The 22,558-nt window shown below is 45.1% G+C and overlaps 1 protein-coding gene across 1 annotated transcript in view; it reads right to left on the reverse strand.

The window, feature by feature from the left end:
* CCDC146 (coiled-coil domain containing 146) overlaps positions 1 to 22,558 on the reverse strand; it is a 393,451-nt gene that overhangs the window by 232,403 nt on the left and 138,490 nt on the right. The window contains exon 4 of the mRNA XM_029617030.1: positions 10,696 to 10,905. Coding sequence (XP_029472890.1) covers positions 10,696 to 10,905 — 210 coding nt within the window. The remainder of the gene's footprint in view (positions 1 to 10,695; positions 10,906 to 22,558) is intronic.

The following is a 22,558-nucleotide window of genomic DNA, read 5'->3' on the forward strand; positions in this document are numbered from 1 at the left end:
GATATCGCAGACAACCTCAATTCCTCACATCCTATTTAAAATGAAAGCTGATGAAGACCCAGAGGTCTTCCTGAAAATCTTAGAGAGGACTGCTCGTCTGTTGGCTAGGCCTGAAATGAGATGGATAACCAACTTGGCAAACTTGCTCACGGGCAGAAGTAAAACAGATTTTCACCCGGCGAGGATATTTTTACCTTTGAATCACTCTGCCAAAAATTTAATATGCCGCGCACTGAATATCTAGCATACCTCCAGCTACGGCACTTCTGTCTGGCCCAACGGATGAAGGAGGGACTGGGCAAGGGAAGGACCCTCTTTGAGGGATATTGCTCTGCTAGCAATGTAACTAGAGGACTGATTGCTAAGGTCTACCAATTGCTCAATGTGAAACTCCTCTTCGTTCCAGCACACGTTAAAGCCTGGACGATTGACTTGCCCCGGCCTTATACAGAAGAGGAATGGACTGTGATTTATACCCAGCTCAGTAAATCGTCTGTATCAGCCACAATAGTGGAGAATGGATTTAAACAATTATACCGCTGGTAATATACTCCGGAAAGGTTGGCTAAAATAGTGCCCTCTTCCTCAGGTCTTTGCTGGAGGGGTTGTGCCCTGGTGGGCACATATCTACACATGTGGTGGTCGGGCGGTTGTATCCAATCGTTGTGGAAACAGATTGAAGTCCAGCTAACCACTATCTTGTCGCAACCTATCAGCCTCACAGTAGACATTGCCTTGCTCAATAATGTTAATATGGACACAACTGCGTCTACCCATTCTTTCATTCAACAGATGTGTATTGCGGCCAGGTTGGTGATTGCCAGGGAGTGGAAAGCGCCCCGATGCCCATCTCTAGCGGCGGTGCTTGACAGGCTGGACGTGGTCTGCACTATGTGCCGGTTGACTGCGGAAAAAACCCGCTCTTTGAAAAAATTTAGGGCTACTTGGGATCCCTATCTTCTCTGGATTGCCTCAAAGACTCAGGACTTGCCATGACCCTCTATTGAAGGAACCACTTTCCTTTATATGATGAGCTGCTACCCTGTGATGGCCTTTACCTATGAGATGTGATAGGCTTGAGTCGGGGCCGTCCGGTTGGTTCCTGGCCTATTGTACTTTACCATCTTAATCTGAATGACGCTGCCAGTCTGGTTTTTCACCTGCCTATGTTTCCTTTTTGCCAAGCTCTGGGCAGATTGCCTCCAGGTGCTGAGTAGATTTACCTTGCTGTTACAAATAGCTTGACCAGGCCCCTGGTCAATCCTTATCCTCCAGTTGTTATAATGGTTGTTATTTTATTGTTCTTTTTACTTTCTCCTCCGCATTTATATTGTGTACTGTATGCTAGGGGGGAGGGTAGGGGGGGGTGGGGAGGTGGGTCTCTAACGAAATGGTGCCATACCCTGGCATTTTCTTTTCTATGATGTTGAATGTTGTATATATTTGACACCAATAAAAATGTTTATACAAAAAAAAAACAGATTTTCACCCAGTCAACCCGGATGGGAGGGCTATCTATGCGAAAGTCAAAGCCACTATCCTGGAGAAATCTGGGTATACCTCAGAAACATGCTGGAAGAGGTTCCAGCGGGGATCCCTGCAGCCCAAGGAGAGTCCCTGAAATCTGTTTCACTGACTGAAGGATGCCGGCTGGAAATAGTTGCAGCCGGAAGCAAAGACTGGACTCAAACTAGCCTAACAAGTGTTTCTGGTACAGTTCCTAGATGCGTTTGACAGGCCCATGTGGAAATTGGGTCTGCTGACACACAGGCCTCTCATTGGAAAGAGCCCTAGAAGTTGCGGAAGCCTTCCACCAGCACAGTTAATACCCAGTAGCATAAGGAGGCTAGAAAGGCAGCTCGTACAAACCCCCTGGTGAAGCACAGAGAGTACAGCTCCATAGTAGCGCTCCTCAGAGATGACTAGTTCTTCTTCCATACTCAAAACCCAGGCCACAGTCCCATCCACATGCTTTTAACTGTGGTCAGAGAGGTCACTTGACAAGGGACTGTTGATATGAGGGAAGCAGAGCTATGGATGTCAGCCTAGAGACCCAGCTGACATTAGAGAGTAAAACCTACATGGAAAAAAGCAAATCTCCAAAACAGGGGCAACCCTCAAGTCTAAGGAAAAAGGGAACTTTGGAGAGGCTGGAACACCCCAGGAACATGGGTGTGAATACCTTTGTCTTTTCTGCCCTTGTGCGGAGAATGGTCATGAGGAAGAGCCCTTGGGAGGAAGGGGCAATGAGGAAGCTGATCGGCTCCACTGACTTGCTCTTTCTATATGGTGGAAGACCATATGGAGGAGGAATGTCCCTGGCATAAAGACCTGGAGGGGGAATGCAAGTTGGCGGAATAATATGAAAGGGAACCAGAGGCAGCCCGGATAGGGAATACCCTTCAGGCGAAACCGGGATATCTGCCCAGCGAGTTTCTTATGATAGTAACTGCCGCTCCATGTAGGTCACCCCCATGCTTTCTGTTAAGGATAGTAATTGCTGCTCTATTTATTTATTTATTTAACATTTTTCTATACCGACCTTCATGGTTAAATACCATATCAGGACGGTTTACATCGAACAGGGGTAAAAAATAACTAGGTAAAGGAAGAAACAAAGTTACATTAAACGAGGACCGTGAACTTGGAAGCTTAGGTAGCTGGTAGAAAAAAGATAAAGTTAAGTTAAAAGGAGAAATAACAAATTCCGGACTAGAGATAGTTCGGATTAGAGTTAGTCCACATGTTAGAGTTGGTATCCATGCTGTCCAGATTACCCCCATGCTTTCTGATAAGGATAGTAACTGCCACTCTGTGCAGGTTATCCCCCATGGTCGCCGCATCCCTTTCTTTAAGTCTTTAGTGATCTGCAGAGTTTGTCCCATGCTCTTTTGAATTCATTAACTGCTCTTGTCTTCACCACTTCTTGTGGAAGCACATTCCAGGCACCCACCACTCTCTCTGTGAAGAAATATTTCCTGATATTGTTTCTTAGTTGTTCCCCTGAAGTTTCATATCATGACCCCTAGCTCTACTCTTTCCTTTCCAGTGGTAAAGGTTTGAAGTTTGTGCATCATTGATACCTGTCAGGTATTCAAAGGTCTGTATCAAATCACTCCTGCATCTCCTCTCCTCTAGGGTATACATATTTAGATCCTTCAGCTTCTCCTCATAGGTTTTCTGAAACAGACCACACACCATTTTGGTCGCCTTCCTCTGGTCTGCAGAACTGAATACAGTACTCCTTTCCTGGGCTGGACTTAAAGGAGACCCTTGTGTCAACTGTCTCCTTTCTCCCATGAGCTGATAAGCTGTCTTTGTTGCCCCCATACTGTTCAAAAAGCCAAAAAGCAAGGATTTTGGCTTTGCCTCCTTAGTGTCAGAAAACCCAAAAGCAGGGAATTTCCCTGTGGCTGTTCCACACAGCACAAGAAATTACTCAGTTTGGCTAGCTATTCTTAGATCTTAATTCTGGGAGCTTAGGGAAACCATGAGAGTCATGCTTTATAATCCTCCTAGAGACAGATTCAAGGCCAGCCTAGGAAGAGGATGAACGCTAATGGTGCCATATGAATTCAGAACTCTTCAGTCACTTCGTGCAGAACTAATGAAACAGATGATTTTCTCAAGCAAGTTTTCTGCAAGCAAAATGGGGGTTTCCAGTCCTTTTGCACAGTGGCTTTAAGTTATGCAGTTCTATGCACAGAACAAGGCCAGATGGAGAAGTTATTTAATGAGTTTGAAAATGAATAACTTTATTCCAGCAGTACAACAAAACTCAGCAAATGTTATGCCACATCATCCTGAAAGACTTCCTCTACAAAGGCATGTGGAAAATATGTTGCGGAGGTGGACCCTTGGCCCAAGGCGGAGTTGGCGCTACCCGTGTGGGGAGCCCCATGGGTCCCCACCGTCAGGAGGTGGAGCTGAACGGGAAGTGGAGGCCAGTTGGAGCTTCACCAATATCAGCCCTCATTCCTCGCAGTTTGAGCCCTTGGGTACTGGGGCTGGCTGGTCTTAGGCGGGCCTCCGTGTGGTTGATCCTCGAGAAGAGTGTCCAAGGCAAGGTGCCAGGAAGCAGCGGAGAGGCAGGCTCCAACGGAGCGAGGTTGAAGACAAAGTCAGGTTCAAGTTGAAGTCAGGGCAGGCGGCTGAAGACAAGGTCAGGTACAAGCAAGGGTCAGAGCCAGAGAATCTATCCAAGGTGTAGGAACAAGCGAAGGTCAAAGCCAGGAATCCATTCAAAAGGAAATCAGGAACAAGTGAAGGTCAGGAACAGGAAACTGGAACTGGAACTCGGGAACTGGAACAGGAACGCAGGACTGGAACAGAACAAGCACAGGAGCAGGAACAGGAACACGAAGGAGTAGCAACTAGCACACGATAGAAGCGTGGAGACCTGTTGCCAAGGCAAGCTCTGACTGTCAGAGCTTGCCTTAAATAGTCCCAGATCAATGACATCATTGGGGAGGGCCGGCAGCCCTAGCCTGCTGCGGGCCCTTTAAATGAGCTAAAGAGGCGCATGCGCGCGCCTAGTGGAACCGGATGCGAGGGGCAGATGGTGGAGGCGTCTTCGCCGCATTCCAAGGACCACCGGCGGCAAGCAGGGCTGCGAAGAGTAGAGCAGTATTGGGGCAACCCCTCCGCATCGTCGGGGAGCCGGGGCCTGCCCCCGGCAAGGTGGTGCGACACCGGGTGAGAAAGACTGGTCGCAGGCTCTGCGGTCGGCTGACGTAACAAAATATGCCTGGCTTAGCCTTACAACTTATCTTATATTCATTTCAAGCATTTCAAGAATTTCTAGGAAGTTTCAGATATGTGGTCATCTTTTCCTGGGCTAGACTTACAGGAGACCCTGTGTCACAGCTGAACCCATACTACTACAAGTGGGCAATTAAATTCTAACACATTTAACTCTAAAGAGAAACTTTCAGTCCCACTATGATGGGAGTTATATATTTATGCAGCTATACATTAATAGAAATATATATAAATTTTAGCAAATGCAAGTGATTATATTGGGTTATACAAAAACATGGCTGCAGCTTTAGAGAGGGGGAGTCTTTGACAATCAAGGGGCGACTGTCGGAGCCAGTGGAGCATACAAGGGATCCATCTGGGTATATTTTACAGTTAACATATATTTTAGCTATTTATATCATTTCAATGAAATTTATTCAAATTCACTCATGATGGTGGTAAGGCAGGGGTTTTGTGCTTCTATGGGTGGGGTGGGCCCTCTATGCACTGCAAGAAGGAGCGAATAAAGTTGGGAAGGGGAGGTCTGGCCATTACCTGCTTGTAAGGCTCAGATGGGCCTCCTTATCCTTAATGTGAAAGGTCTGGCAGTGGCCATTACTTGCTTTTATGACTTGGATTGGGCCTCCTTACCTTTAGCATACAGACAAAAGTCTGTAACTGGGAGGAACTCTGGCCACGGCTCGAATGGGGCCTCCTTACCTTACAATATTAAAATGCCGCCATCACAAAATAAGAATACAGGGAGGTTGGATCATTTCAAGGTTCTCAGCAAATAAGAGTGGTAACTCCCCACCTTGGGGTAGTGGTAGTAAGGCTATGTATGGCTAATAACAGTTTTATAAAAATTGCCCAGAGATCCTCATTTATTATTATGAGAATTTGAAATGTATAAGAAATAAATGCTGTGGCCAAGTCATGCTCAAAAAACAGTCTCCTTCTTGTTTTTGATATGAGCCTAAATCTTAGAGGGAAAGGGAAATAAATTGAAGAATGAGTGTGGAATTAGGGGGCAAGGGTGCAAACTCCATCATCAGTCATTAGTCACAACTAGCTAGTTAGATATTTTATCAGATCACTGCATTCAAATTCCAGGGCAATGCTTAACACTCTAAAAATAAAGAAATAACATATAATGCTTCCTAAATGTTCTGTAAGGTTTATTGGGTGTTTACAGACTACCGAAATATACAGGAATAAAAATTAAAAAAAAAAAATATATATATATAAAGGGGTAGATTTTCAGAGCCCTGCTCGCCTAAATCCGCCCAAAACCGGGCGGATTTAGGCGAGCAGGGCCCTGCGCGCCGATAAGCCTATTTTACATAGGCCTACCGGCGCGCGCAGACCCCGGGACTCGCGTACGTCCCGGGGTTTTCGGAGGGGGGCGTGTCGGGGGCGGGCCCGGTCGACGCGGCGTTTCGGGGGCGTGTCGGCCGCGTTTTGGGGGCGGGTACGGGGCGTGGCTACGGCCCGGGGGCGTGGCCGCGCCCTCCGTACCCGCCCCCAGGTCGCGGCCCGGCGCGCAGCAGGCCCGCTGGCGCGCGGGGATTTACGTCTCCCTCCGGGAGGCGTAAATCCCCCGACAACGGTAAGGGGGGGGTGTAGACAGGGCCGGGTGGGTGGGTTAGGTAGGGGAAGGGAGGGTAAGGTGAGGGGAGGGCAAAGGAAAGTTCCCTCCGAGGCCGCTCCGATTTCGGAGCGGCCTTGGAGGGAACGGGGGGAGGCAGCGCGGCTCGGCGCGCGCAGGCTATACAAAATCGATAGCCTTGCGCGCGCCGATCCAGGATTTTAGTGGATACGCGCGGCTCCGCGCGTATCTACTAAAATCCAGCGTACTTTTGCTTGAGTCTGATGCGCAAGCAAAAGTAGGCTGTTCGCGCGCCTCTTAAAATCTACCCCAAAACAAATAAATAAATATATGTGTATATATATGTATATATGTATACATAAATAGGTATTTACAGATTACTGAAATATATACAGGAATAAAAATGTATATATATATGGTGAAATCTCATGTTGACCAACATGGCAACCATGCTGCTTTTTGGAAATATGCATAACGGTAGGCATGAGATATGCTTATTTGAGTGAGGGGAGGAGCCACAACTTGAGACACATTCTCTTTTATAGGTGAATAGTGAGAATCAAATATATAGTATATACATAAGTTCCCACTAGCATTGCCCACCATTATTACTGTGACTTATCATATCTGATATACCCCTGCTCTACACAGACTCAGTAGCTATATAGTAATACAAAAGCAATTTTACATCAGGTAGCACTATAGATATTTGAATGTAAATATACATTATGAGGTCCATAATCAGACACAAAGTTATCTAGTTAACTTTGGAGGTATATTCAATAGTACAGCTGCACTACTGAATATAGGGCCCTTGTTCAATGTACATACACATGGTTAATGAGACTCCATCATTGCTCTAGGCTTCAACAGCAAGAGGAAATGTGGAAAAAAAAAAAAAAGGATTTGCATTCACAAAAAAGCGAGGTGTAGCTTGCTTGTTACGGCGGTTACTTCCCCAAAACCAAATAAGCCAATACTTTACTTTCAATACATATCCAGCATAGCTCTCTGCTTCAACGGCGGGGGAATGTGGAAAAGAGGATCTGTATATGGACAACAACCAACAAGGTATGAATTACATAGTCTGAGTGGACAAAGGCATGGGTGTAGCCTGCTTATTGCTGCGGTTACTACCCCTAATTAAGCTAGATATTCACTTGGATGCGGTTCCGGCACTGCTTTCTACATTGGTGGTGGGGTGGAGGGGAAATGGAACTAAGGGGTACTAAAAGCCAGGCGTAACAAGTATGAGAAAAAAAAAAGAGTGCATGACTTGCTGGGCAGACTGGATGGGCCGTTTGGTCTTCTTCTGCCGTCATTTCTATGTTTCTATATTTACTAAAGCTTTTCTCCCATTCTGTGTCAATGAGAATAATGCTTAGTAAATGAGGCCCATAGCCAGCTATCTTAAAGTTAGCCGGTTAAATACAGCTGGGTAAATTTAGGACAGCTCTTTGGCTCGACCAGACTTAGCTGGCTAAGTTACCAGGCTAACTCTGAATATCGGAGTTAGCTGGTTAACTTAGGCCTGGATTCACTATTCTCGTAGAGAATAATGAATCGCGTGGTACTGGGGGGGGGGGGGGGGGGCGGGCCTGCAAAAGCCGGCAGCCATCGCACGAAACTGACAGCGATAAAGGCCCTTACCTTTCGCTGCCAGCGATGTGTCCACAGCGTTGGCCCCAGTGCCGCCCTGACTCCTCCTCTTCCGGGGCTGAGTCCGCCCCAATTACCCTATCGCAAGCGAAAAGTCCCTTTTCGCGTGCGGAAGCTATTGAAAATGACCCCTTAGATGGCTAACTCAGCTCCGCCTAGTTATGACCCCAGAATGCCCCTAATTAATCCGGCTAAATTCTAACTTCCTGACTCATTGGCTGGCTAGAATTTAGTCAGATATGTGTCCAAATATTCATTTAACTGGCTAACTTCTGAGTTTACTTGCTAAATGCTTTTGAATATGGACCTCCATGCTACCTGATGAATAACTGCTTTTATACTATAGCTATTAAATCCTTGTATATCAGTGGTATACAGCTCTCATCTTCTCATATGATTACTACTGTTATAAAACAGATTTGGTGCCAGTTAAATAAAATCACTAACAATTTCTTTCATCATTCAAATTTGTATTTTATTCCATATAAGCTCTTCCTACTTAGGCATTCGCCCATTCTAGGTGGCTGCTGTGCTGACTAGGGATGTGAATCGTGTGCCCGATCGTTTTAACGATCGGGTTCGGCTGGGGGGGGGGAAATCTGATCGTTACGAGATGTGAATTGGAATCGTTCCGATTCCAATTCACATCACTAATTTATTTTAGTGAGGCCCGCGCCGATAAAAAAAACCCCACCCCGACCCTTTGAAATTACCCCCTTAGCCTCCCCCACTCTCCCGACACCCCCCCAAAACATTTTACACATACTTGGTGGTCCAGGGGGACCGCGGGCAGCGATCTCCCGTTCCCACGCTATCAGCTGCGCTAAAAAAAAATGGTGCCGATGGCCCTTTGCCCTTACCATGTGACAGGGCAAAGGTAGCGCCGGCGCCATTTTGAATATTGGCAATACGGCCCGCGTGCAGGAGATCGCTCCCGGACCCCCGCTGGACCCCCAGGGACTTTTGGCCAGCTTGGGGAGGCCTCCTGACCCCCCACAAGACTTGCCAAAAGTCCAGCGGGGGTCCGGGAGCGACCTCCTGCACTCCGGCAGTATTGCCAGTACTCAAAATGGCACCGGCACTACCTTTGCCCTCACAATGTCACAGGGGCCGACTGTCGGCCCCTATGACATAGTGAGGGCAAAGGTAGCGCCTTTGCCCTCACTATGTCTTTGCCCCTACCTATGTCCTTTGCCCTTACTATGTGACAGGTAGCCCTGTCACATGGTAAGGGCAAAGGGCCATCGGCGCCATTTTTTTTAGCGCAGCTGATAGCGTGGGAACGGGAGATCGCTGCCCGCGGCCCCCCTGGACCACCAGGTATGTGTAAAAGTTTTGGGGGGGTGTCGGGAGAGTGGGGGAGGCTAAGGGGGTAATTTTAAAGGGTCGGGTGGGGGTTTTTTTTATTGGGCCATCGGCGCCATTTATATTAGTGGCAGCCAAAATGGCGCCGATGGCCCGAGAGCGGGAGATCGCGCCGGGACCCCCCCACTGGACCACCAGGTAATTTAAAACATGTTGGGGGGGTTCGGGAGGGTGGGGGATTTGTTTTAAAGGGTCGGGATGGGTTTTAGGGTTGTTTTGGTGTGCCGGTTTTCCCGCCCTCCCCCTCCCCCGATTTACGATTTTTCACGATAAATCGGGGGAATTTCTATTGTATCGCGACTCTAATGATTTTTGACGATTTAAAATATATCTGACGATTTTTTTAAATCGTCAAAAAACGATTCACATCCCTAGTGCTGACTCTTATCAGAAGGCTTTGCAGGTAGCAAACTGGGAGCCTCCTATAATAAGAGGTGAGTAAAAACTGTGTGCTGACCTTCAGCACAAGTATTCTTTACTCTCACACTGAAAAAAGAGTAAACTACCAATGCAGTAAGCAAATGGAATTCTAAAGCTTCATAAATTTAAAAAAGTATGCTAATCTGAAAATGTGCTTGTAAAAATATGCTGAGCATGCTTAAAACATGATTTATGTGCTCAAATCTTTTCTGCACATAAAACATGATTTCTGCATACAATACATGTTTTACTGTGCTGAAAACATGATTTGTGCACAAAGTATGTTCTCTGAGCATAAAACATGAGTTATATGCATAAATCATGCTTTCTGCAGGACCCCAGCACTATGAACTCAAGGTTCAGCCCTATGGACTTACACTAGTCACAGAAACTTTATTCCATCTCTGACCGGGAGATACATTTCCAGCCTGACAAGCCAACACACCTCTCTGCACTGGGAAGTAATATCTAATGCCTTGATTAACCTAGGACTTACATGGAGGAGTGCTGATTTGTGTGCACAGTTTTGGTATGCTACACTTCTTGTTAAATTGGGAGTAAAGTGTATGTACAGCCTAGTGCACCTTATTACATTGGCCTATGGAACACATAAAAGATGGATATAGAACAGCCACATACTATCTAGACTTGGGAGCATATTTATAAACAGGGGCAAAAGGGATGAAAAATATGTAAAATTTGAATAATATTAAGACAAAAAGGAAACCATAGGAATAAAACCAATACAAAAGAGTCAAAGAAACAGGCAAATTTAATATTTTCGGCAATTTGATTAGTACTGGCATTTTGACACACTGTCTTAAAGACCTTCAGTACCTCAGTCAGAGAAAAGTTATTTATTTTGTGTCTTAATATATTAAATTTTGAGGTCAGCTACCTACCGGTCAAGCCTGTATTGCATATTGTACTCTCTTTCTCTGGCCTCATCAATATCATTTTGATATTTAAGCAGTTGCAGTCTCAGATTGGTGCCTTCGGTTTTAAGTTCCCCTGGGAAAGCATCAGCTTTTTGCAGCGCCTCCCGTTGCTGTTCCAGTTCAATTGTGAAATGTTTAGCATCATGCAGCAGCTGGATCTCTGATTCTTGTACACTGTGGGAACATACAAAGCAGAAAATACTTAATAAATATAAAGTTCAATAGACACAATCAGTAGGTTGGCAACCGTGGTTTTCTCTAATTCAGCAATCTATCACTGTGCAATGGACATGGAAAGGCCCAGCAGGATCAGGAACCAGGAAGCAAGGATCAGGAACCAGGAATGGAGAGGCAAAGCACTTCTCCAACGGAGTCAACATATTGTCAAGGCACTGGAGGGCTTTCTGGAGGACCTTTATATGTGGTTTTGGCAGTGACATCATCAGGGGGTGCCTTCAGGCCGTTCTTGTCACTGGCCCTTTAAAAGTGAGAGAGGACTAGGCGCAAGAGCGCCTTAGGAGCACTCAAGGGGGGGGGGGGGGGGGCAGAGGTGCAGCAGGCAGGCTGGGCCTGATGTATGGGCATGCCAGGTTGCGGAGACAAGGCGGGCAGCCATGAGGAGGAGAGAGCAGCCAGGCCCGCCGTTGGGACTGCAGAGGAGTGCGGCGGTTCATGGATTTGCCATGCGGGCCGCCAAGTGTAACATTTGGGAACTGCTGAAACACACGCTGCAAGGAAAATGCACAAGGGAGTTAGACAGGTACTCTGTGGGCCGGTTTTGAAAAACTTCCTGCAGGCTGATATTTTCCTGTACTCCACCCCTGGGTCCAGGAGCACTGGCCTTTTCTTGACCAGACCAAAGGTAACTACTGTAGGAGCTGGATCTCTAGTGACCCAAGCTCTGAATTGTCACTCCTGGGAAACCCAATTGTGCTGCACATTAACTGCCCCAATCCTGAATTAGTTAGTCCCAAACTCTGATTGTCTGTCCATATTTTTAGCAAGGCTTGTTTACTGCAGTTAACAGATATGTGATTAGTGGAGAATAATCCTGGTGAATAATAATGTCCCTGCCTGTGGCTTCTCAGCAAGATAGGCTCTTATACAGACGAACAGACAAGTGTATAGTGGTGGAACTGCATGCAAAACTTTACCTAATTGGTCAGTCTTGGACCTTTCGATTTTTATGTGCACTCTATTCCCCTTGAGTTCTACATTCTGGAAAGGCAACCCTTTTAGTCTTACTTGTTTTAGTTTGTTTTATTATATACATAACTTGTTTTATTGCTTTTTTTGTTTTATTTTATTTTCCGCATATTGTAATGTTTTATTGTACATCTCTATGATTTGCCTTAGTAAGAAATAGCAATTAAGTAAATAAACTAAACTAAACTTTGCTCCCTATGCCATCTTGTATGTGGCAACAAGCTCTTCTATCCACAGCACTGCAGAGAATGCAAGGGTGTCACTCTTAATTCCTCTCTCTCTCGATGCAATCTCACATAAAATCAGTCATTAGAAACTCATTCATGAAGCTGTGTATGCTATGCCACCTCCATCCACTTCTCATTCCTGAGGACTTTTGTTCAGTCCTACAGTCTTTAATATTCTTATCCATGGATTACTGTAACATTTTATATGTTGGACTTCAAATTTATGCACTTAGATTGCTTCAGATAATCCAGTATGCAACAGCACGACTCCTTCTGGGTACTAGACTACATGACCATATCACCCTTGTGTTATTTTCCCTTCAGTGGCTTCCCATTCACTGGTGAGTCTGCTACAGCTTGGCTGTCACTATTCATAACTTTCTCAATAATGTTAAATCACCCTGGATTTACTCTGTCTTAAAGATATATACTTCTATTCGAAATATCCGTTCCACAAGCAGAATTTACCCAAATTTGTTTAATTGTCTGAGACTCGTGAATGCGCCTTTTCCATAGTGGGGTCACTTTATTGAAACTCATTACCACTAGCAATCTAAATTTTTCAAGTGTACACTAAAAACCTATTTGTTCAAGTAAGCATTTAACACCTCAGATTAACTCCAGACCTTTGTCCCAGCAGAACTATTTGTCTCAGCGTTGTTCCCTGCTGATACTATTCCATCTGTATCAGATTTTGGAATTAACTGCTTTTATTTTGTAATTTAGTATGTTTTTATTTACTATTGTGTATGTTATTGTGTAACCCACCCCGAACTATTTGGAGGAGCAAGATATAAATACTTTAAAATAAATAAACAATAATGTTTGAAATTCTGATGTGCACCAATCCCAGTACTGACCATAACTGCATTAATACTTTGTGGATTACTGGTCATCAGCTATACAGGACTGGAATAGCATTGTATACCCACTCCTTCAGCAGTGTCCTGATATCGAAACTACAGATTGTGTTGCCCCATCATTTCATCCTGATCCTGTCCTAGATACACTCCTAGATCCTGTCCTAGATACACTCCTTTTATATGTGTACACCAAGAAGTCAGTCAGAAGACTATCAAGGACCAGTCCCAGTGCTATCTTTCATTTGCAGAAAATGCATGTGATACCGAACTTGTAAGCTATCCAAGTACTCAGAGCTAAGAATGTTTGGATTAGGTACCACATGGAAGAACTCCAAACTTCCATAAAACTTCTGGGATTGCCACCCCCTCCTCAACCAGAAATCCTCTGGGATTGCCACTCCCTCCTCAACTACTTGAAATGGGAGAAACAGTCACCTATAGTATTCTGCCAGCCTGGAGTATGCATTGCTTATGCCATGGTATTAAGCTGTAAGCAATACAATACGAATACCCTCGTCAATTTCACCACTCTAGGGCACTTTGCTGATTATTTATTGATATCCTCTACAACAGCTAAATTGTCAGACCAGAATATCAACTTCCTGTCACATTTCCTCCCCTGCCCTCAAGGTGATCAAAGCCACAACTAAAGGGAAAAGCCTGCACCAACCTCCACTCTACACCCACCCACTTTCCTAAGTAGCTACAGTAGTATGGGCCTGTCTCAACTCTCCCCCCATACATCTCTCATTGCAGAAGTCTCCCTTTCTCTGAATTCCCCACCTTCTCACCAGCAATCTCTCTCTTACCACCTCATCCCAGCATTCTCTCTTTTAACTCTTTTAACCCCCCTACTAGTGCCCAGCAGTCTCTTACTTACTTACGTCTCTAGACACTTCAAGAACAGGCAGCAGCTCTGTTTCTCCTCCTCTAGTGTCTTTCTCTTCAGCCCACATGGGCAACAGACATAGCTATAAAGGTTAGAGATCAGTGACCCAGCACAAAATCACCACTGGGAACACCTCTCTCATCAACAACCCAGCTCCTATCCATGAGTACCAGCATGGATAAGGAACCCGAAAGTATGCTGTTTGTCTATATATTTATATTAGATTCTCTGCCTTGTGTATAAATTACAAATAAAGCACATTTCCAACCCGGACACCCACATAAACCTTCCTTTTACACAGAAGTTGTAAATGGAACCCTAAGAGGCCGCCAATGAAGAGTGGATGACTCGCCAGAATGATGGCTACTGCCTGGAGACAATACCCTTATTCAATAAACGTACACATGCTTACTGTGACTCCAACATCGTTCTAGCTTCAACAGCAAGAGGAAATGTGGAATAAAGGATTTGCACTCACAAAGAGGGGAGTAGCTGGCTTGTTACGGCGGTTACTACCCCAAACCAAATAAGCCTGATATTTCAATTTCTATGCATATACAGCATAGTAGGGATGTGAATCGTGTCCTCGATCGTCTTAACGATCGATTTCGGCTGGGAGGGGGAGGGAATCGTATTGTTGCCGTTTGGGGGGGTAAAATATCGTGAAAAATCGTTAAAAAATCGAAAAATTGAAAAATCGAAAAACCGGCACATTAAAACCCCCTAAAACCCACCCCCGACCCTTTAAATTAAATCCCCCCACCCCCAAATAACTTAAATAACCTGCGGGTCCAGCGGCGGTCCGGAACGGCAGCGGTCCGGAACGGGCTCCTGCTCCTACATCTTGTCGTCTTCGGCCGGCGCCATTTTCCAAAATGGCGCCGAAAAATGGCGGCGGCCATAGACGAAAAAGATTGGACGGCAGGAGGTCCTTCCGGACCCCCGCTGGACTTTTGGCAAGTCTCGTGGGGGTCAGGAGGCCCCCCACAAGCTGGCCAAAAGTTCCTGGAGGTCCAGCGGGGGTCAGGGAGCGATTTCCCGCCGCGAATCGTTTTCGTACGGAAAATGGCGCCGGCAGGAGATCGACTGCAGGAGGTCGTTCAGCGAGGGTTCCGGCGCCTCGCTGAACGACCTCCTGCAGTCGATCTCCTGCCGGCGCCATTTTCCGTACGAAAACGATTCGCGGCGGGAAATCGCTCCCTGACCCCCGCTGGACCTCCAGGAACTTTTGGCCAGCTTGTGGGGGGCCTCCTGACCCCCACGAGACTTGCCAAAAGTCCAGCGGGGGTCCGGAAGGACCTCCTGCCGTCCAATCTTTTTCGTCTATGGCCGCCGCCATTTTTCGGCGCCATTTTGGAAAATGGCGCCGGCCGAAGACGACAAGATGCAGGAGCAGGAGCCCGTTCCGGAACGCTGCCGTTCCGGACCGCCGCTGGACCCGCAGGTTATTTAAGTTATTTGGGGGGGGTTCGGGAGGGTGGGGGATTTAATTTAAAGGGTCGGGGGTGGGTTTTAGGGGGTTTTAGTGTGCCGGCTCACGATTCTAACGATTTATAACGATAAATCGTTAGAATCTGTATTGTATTGTGTTCCATAACGGTTTAAGACGATATTAAAATTATCGGACGATAATTTTAATCGTCCTAAAACGATTCACATCCCTACAGCATAGTTCTCTGCTTCAACGGCAGGGGAGAAGAAAAACTGATACTACACACATCCAGCAGAGCTCTCTGCTTCAACGGCAGGGGAGAAGAAAAAAGGGTTCGCACTCACAAAGCGGGGAGTAGCTGGCTTATTACGGCGGTTACTACCCCAAACCAAATGTGCCTGATACTTCACTTTCGATGCATATCCAGCATGGCTCTCTGCTTCAACAGCATGGGAGAAGAATAAACTGATACTTCAAGCATATCCAGCATAGCTCCCTGCTTCAACAGCAGGGGAGAAGAAAAACAGCCAATAAGGGCTGTATAACATAGTCTGGGTAAAACAAATAAGCATGGGTGTAGCTTGCTTATTGCGGCGGTTACTACCCCTACTACCCCTAACTAATCAAGCTAGATATTTCAATGGTGGGGGTGGAAGGGAAATAGAACCAAGAGCTAAGAGAAACAGATAAGTATGAGAGAAAAAAATGTGTGAAGCTTGCTGGGCAGACTGGATGGGCCGTTTGGTCTTCTTCTGCCGTCATTTCTATGTTTCTATGTAATCCAAGTTTCCTATGAACCTTGGCTTAGACCCAAATCATTAACTAATAAACAATTCTGTATAAAATCAGGAATATAAAAATTGCTTTGCCCTATATTGTCCTTTCCCTTTCTCCACACTACTTAAAATAATCTGGTTTAGATGCAGGAAGAGGGAAGGTTCAAAGGTGGGAGAGAGACAAACCTGGCTGAAGAGCTGACAGTAAGAAGAAAAGGGGCCTGAAATATAGCTAACATGGTGTACAGGACTACAAAACTTTGAAAGAGAGTGAGATGGAGAACTAGTAGAAGGACTCAATAATGGGGCAGGCAGAACTAGAAGCTGACTCTAGCAGAGAAGTATATGAAATCTGTAAAACAAAATATAATCCAGCAAAGCAAGTGGAGAAAACCACACCGCTCAGCTAGATAGACAATCAAAAAAGTGCAGTGGTCATCAACAGGAATATAGTAAACCTCATTCAAATATAGTCTGATGAGAAATCTTCTACAAGAAATAGGAAATAATTCAATAAACCAAAATAATTTATTTGATCCTTGAAACAGCATCCACAAAATGTATAAAAGGCTATGTCCCCCAGCATATACATATTTTGCGGACATGCTGCATTGGGAGGGCAGTACCATTTTAGTCAGTATTTACTGTATACAAGTAAATTCCTTATTCCCATGAGAAAAAACAGGTTTATAGAGAACATACATTTAAAAGAGGAAGCCACTGCAGACAATTATATTGTACCTAGTCTCAGGGGGAAAAAGCTGAACAGTTCATCAAAATATCAGACCTGACACGTTTACAAGTGAAGATCATGAAATAGAGAAACTAACCCTCCCTGCTTTCAATCAGGAAATCTTAAAGCCACATCCTGTTTCTCCCCGAAAACATGATGTATATTTCTCAGAATTTAGGTATCTGAATTTGCTTTCATTTTACTGTTTCATATCACCTTCTTAAAATGTATGTGTGAACACTGTAAATGTCAGGGCATATTTGCTTAATTTACCTATTCACTATTACTTTGTAACTTTCTGTTACTGCCTCAAACATTGTTGTGTTTTAATTTTAGAATTGCTAAGGAACAAAATATATTTTCAATTGACTTAGTTTTTGCACATGTTTAAAAGTGAAGCTTCTAGATGTAGGGACTGTTCTATAATTAGGCAGGGTGAGGCAGCCACCTTAGGTGGCAAAATTTTGGGATAGTAGCATTACCCCCCAAAACACTTCCACAGCAGCTGCCTCACTGCCTTTTGGGCCTGCATCCAAATGCTGGCAGCAAAATAAAAAGCTGAAAAGGGTTCCACATCCTGCCAGCAAGAATAGGACTTGCATGGCAGTGTTGCAATGATGTGCTGGCAGGGTACCCATTCCCCACCAGCATGAAGAGGCCCCATGTGGGCCATTTAATGATGTGCTGGCAGGATGAGCATTGCAGATTAAAAAAGAAAAGCAAAGGAAGAACAAGGAGTTGAAAGACGTGTTACATGACCCGAGACAGGTAATGGATAGATTCAATGAGTTTTATCAAGATTTGTATTTGGTAGATACATCTATAAAGTAGGAGAAAATTGATGTTTTTTTAAATATGGTAAACTTACCAGAGGTGCCCTGGAAACAACAAGAGGATATGAACAAGGAGATAACAGAGTATGAAATCTCTATGGCTATATAAGAGTTAAATGTTGATAAATCTTTGGGACTGGATGGGTACGTTGTTTGTTTTTATAAGCAGTTTGGAAATTTTTTGATAATACCCCAGAAGGAGATGTTTAATTCATTCCTCAAAACTGGGGATTTACCTCCCTCCATGAAATTAGCTGGAATAATTGTGCTCCCCAAAGAGGGTAAAGCAAAATTGCTTACCTTGTAATAGGTGTTATCCCAGGACAGCAGGATGTAGTCCTCACATATGGGTGACGTCATTCACGGAGCCCTTAAGCGGGAAAAACTTCTGGCAAGTTTCTAGAAGCTTTTAACTGGCTGCCTGAGGCTACTGAGCATGCCCGGCATGCCATGATATTCCCTGCCACAGGGGTCTCACTTCAGTCTTGTATGTAGCAATAAGCGTTAGCAAAATAAAATAATAAAGTCTGAGGCCCAACTCCGCGGGGTGGCGGGTGGGTTCCGTGAGGACTACATCCTGCTGTCCTGGGATAACACCTATTACAAGGTAAGCAATTTTGCTTTATCCCAGGACAAGCAGGATGCTAGTCCTCACATATGGGTGATTAGCAAGCTAGAGGTTGAGTCATTGTCCATGCAGGTAGCAGTAATGCATTGTTGAGGAAATGAGTCAGCCGAAGATCACAGCAGGTTGGTTGTAGAAGGAGTTGGGATTAAACTGGAAACAAGTTCTTTAAGACAGATTGTCCATAGGTTGAATCTTGTCGTCCTTCCTTGTCTAAACAGTAATGAGCTGCAAAGGTGTGAAGAGAACTCCATGTTGCTGCTTTACAAATGTCAATGATTGGCACTGAACGAAAATGTGCTACTGAGGTTGACATTGCTCTTACTGAATGTGCCTTTACTCGCCCTTGGAGAGGAAGGCCTGCTTTTTCATAGCAAAACTGTATGCAATCTGCTAACCAATTGGATAGAGTATGCTTTCCCACTGCTTTACCTGGCTTATTTGGATCATAAGAGACAAAAAGCTGATTGGATTTTCTGAGGGACGTAGTGCGATTCAAATAAAAAGACAATGCACGTTTACAGTCCAAAGTGTGTAAAGCTCTTTCCCCTTGGTGAGAGTGAGGCCTTGGAAAGAATGTGGGTAGAACTATTGTTTGATTTAAGTGGAATTCCGTAACTACCTTAGGAAGGAATTTTGGGTGTGTTCGGAGAACCACTCTGTCATGGAGAAACTTTGTATAAGGTTCATACGTGACAAGTGCTTGTAACTCACTAACTCTCCTAGCTGATGTAATGGCTATGAGGAAAATAGTTTTCCATGTGAGAAATTTAAGATCACAGGAATCTATGGGTTCAAAAGGAGAACGCATTAATCCTGTTATAACCAGATTCAGGTCCCATTGTGTGACTGGAGGCCGAATTGGTGGTTTAAGGTGAGTTAGACCTCTCATGAATCTACTGACGAGAGGTTGTGTGGATATAGGTGCATCTCCTATCTTGTTATGATAAGCTGAGATTGCGCTCAAATGTACTCTGATTGATGATGTCTGAAGACCAGAGTCTGATAGACAGTACAAATAGTCTAGAAGAGAAGTTGTGGGGCAAGTGAAGGGATCAATATTGTTTTGCTTGCACCAGAGAGTAAACCGTTTCCATTTGAAAGAATAATTCTTTCGCGTGGAAGGTTTGCGTGAAGCTATGATCACTTGAGAAATATTAGTTGAAAGGTTAAGTGGTTGTAGGATTAAGCTTTCAACATCTATGCAGTCAGGGATAGGGATTGAAGGTTGGGATGTCGCAACCGACCGTGATCCTGAGTGATGAGATTGGGAGCTACTCCCAGGCGTATTGGATCCCTGACTGAAAGGTCTAGCAGTGTGGGAAACCATACTTGTCGAGGCCAATACGGGGCTATGAGTATCATGGACCCCTGGTCCTGTTGGAGCTTCACCAACGTCTTGGTGATAAGCGGTATTGGAGGATATGCATATAGTAGGCCTGAGTTCCAAGGGCGAGCAAAGGCGTCCTTGGCTGGTTGGTTCTTCTGTTTGTGTAGAGAACAGAAGTTGTCCACCTTGTGGTTCAGATGCGACGCAAAGAGGTCTGTTGTTGGTTGTCCCCAACGTTGGAATATTTTGGTCGCTATTAAGGGATTTAGAGACCACTCGTGTGGTTGGAACTGGCGACTGAGTCGGTCTGCTAGGACATTTTGAATCCCTGCTAGATAAGTGGCCTGTAGGAACATTGAGTGGTTCAAGGCCCAGTCCCAAATTTGTGCAGCTTCTTGACAAAGGAGATATGAGCCCGTACCTCCCTGTTTGTTGATGTACCACATGGCTACTGTATTGTCTGTCTGGATTAGCACAGTCTTGTGTGAAAGGCAGTCCTTGAACGCATGCAGCGCATAACGTATAGCTCGAAGTTCCAGAAAATTGATTTGATATGTGGCTTCGAGTTTTGTCCAAGTTCCTTGAGTTTGAAGAGAGTTTAGGTGAGCTCCCCACCCCAAGGTGGATGCATCTGTAGTTAAAGTTATCTGAGGGACCGGTTTTTGGAAGGGTAGGCCCTTGCGTAAATTGTCCTTGATTATCCACCATTGTAGCGAGGAGCGAAGTTGGTGGGTTACTTGTATCTGATAATGAAGTGGTTGGATGGCTTGGATCCATTGTGATCGAAGAGTCCATTGGGTTAGTCGCATGGCAAGTCTTGCCATAGGAGTGACGTGAACCGTTGAAGCCATGTGGCCTAGTAAGATTAGAAACTGATGAGCTGTCACTTGTGGTTGTATGGACATTGAGTACGCCAACTGGGACAGTGTGAGTGCACGGTCTTCTGGAAGAAAAGCTTGTGCAAGGTTTGTGTTTAATTCTGCTCCTATGAATTGGAGGAGATGAGAAGGATTCAGGTGGGATTTTTGATAATTGATGAGGAATCCCAGTTTGTGAAGTAACTGTATCGTATAAGTTAGAGAAGTTACTGCTCCTTGTTGTGATTGACTTTTGATTAGCCAATCGTCGAGATAAGGAAAAAAATGCACCCCTTGTTTGTGTAAATGTCCTGCTATCACTGCCAAGCATTTGGTGAATACTCTGGGAGCTGAAGCTAGGCCGAATGGCAACACTCTGTATTGGAAATGTTGATGTCCTACCGTGAATCGTAGGTACTTGCGATGAGGCGGGAATATAGGAATGTGAGTATATGCATCTTGAAGATCCAGAGAACAAAGCCAATCTCCTTTTTGTATTAGTGGAAGCATGGTGCCCAGCGACACCATCCTGAATTTTTCTTTTCTTAGGAATTTGTTGAGATTTCTGAGATCTAGAATGGAACGTAGGCCTCCGGATTTCTTTGGAATGAGGAAATACCGGGAATAGAATCCTCTTCCCTTCTGAGCGTGTGGTACGTATTCCACCGCCTTTGCTTTCAGAAGAGCAGATAATTCTGTTTGTAACTGAGGTATGTGATTGAGTTGGGAGTTTTGTGGTGGAAAATCCCGAGGAAGAGAAAGGAAGTCTAGGCGGTAGCCTTGATGAACAATGGACAGGACCCAATGATCTGTTGTAATGTTTGTCCATTCTTTGTAAAAGTGGGATATTCTTCCTCCAACAGGCTGGTCGGGATAAGGATTGGGTAGTTGGCTCTGCACTCTGGGATGATTTTCAAAAACCCGAGGTGGAACCTGTTTGAGGGGGTGGTTGTGGCCTTGCAGACCGTTGTTGTCTTTGTTGAGGACGTTGTTGAGTCCTTGGAGGTCTTGACCTAGAGGTCTGAGGATAATACCTCCTTGGTTGGTAAAAAGGACGTTTAGTCTCCCTCCGTGGTGGTCTGCGAGTTGGATGAGTTGCAGTGTCATGAGGTAAGGTGGATAGTTGCTTCAAGGTTTCTGAATGTTCCCGAAGCTGTGCAACGGCATCTTGCACCTTTGTGCCAAACAAATTATCTCCTTGACACGGTAGGTCTACTAATTTGTCTTGGACTTCAGGGCGTAGATCTGAAGCCTTTAGCCAGGCCCACCTTCTTGCGCTGATGCCAGATGCAGCAGTTCTTGATGACGTTTCGAAAGCATCATAGGCTGCCCTTACCTCGTGCTTTCCTGCATCTAGACCCTTTTGCACAATTTGTTGTGCTGCCTCTTGTTGTTGCTGAGGCAGGGATGGTAGAAACTCTTCTATTTGTTTCCAGAGATTTCTCTGGTGCTGCGTCATAAAAAGCTGATATGCAGCAATCCTAGAGTTTAGTATGGCTCCCTGGTAGATCTTCCTTCCCATGAGATCTAAAAATCTGCTGTCTTTCCCTGGAGGGATTGAAGCATGTGTTCTGGATCTGCGTGATTTTTTCTGAGCAGATTCTACTACTAGGGAGTTGTGAGGGAGTTGAGGTTTCTCAAAACCTGGTGCCGCTTGTACAAGATAAGTGGAGTCTACTCTCCTGTTTACAGCAGGGGTTGTACATGGGTGTTCCCATATTCTCTGCTGAAGCTGTAAAAGCACTTCATGCACTGGTATGGCTAAATTGTGTTTTGGTGGATCCACAAATTGTAGGATTTCAAGGGTTTGTTGCCTCTCATCTCTTTCAGCCTGGAGTTGGAAAGGTATGGACTCAGACATTTCCTGAATAAAAGAGGAAAATGAAAGGTCTTCTGGAGGAGACTGTTTTTTAGCTTGAGGCGGAGTATCCTCAGATAAAAAATCCTCTGAGGAATGCTCTGATTCTGTGTCTGACCATGTGTCTGTCATAGGTTGGTATTGAGGATGTTCCAGCCTTTTAGATGGGGGAACCCCTGAAGGTCCTTGTAATGGATC

The sequence above is a fragment of the Rhinatrema bivittatum genome, chromosome 9 (genome assembly GCF_901001135.1).
Source record: "Rhinatrema bivittatum chromosome 9, aRhiBiv1.1, whole genome shotgun sequence".
In the NCBI taxonomy this organism is placed as follows: domain Eukaryota; kingdom Metazoa; phylum Chordata; class Amphibia; order Gymnophiona; family Rhinatrematidae; genus Rhinatrema; species Rhinatrema bivittatum.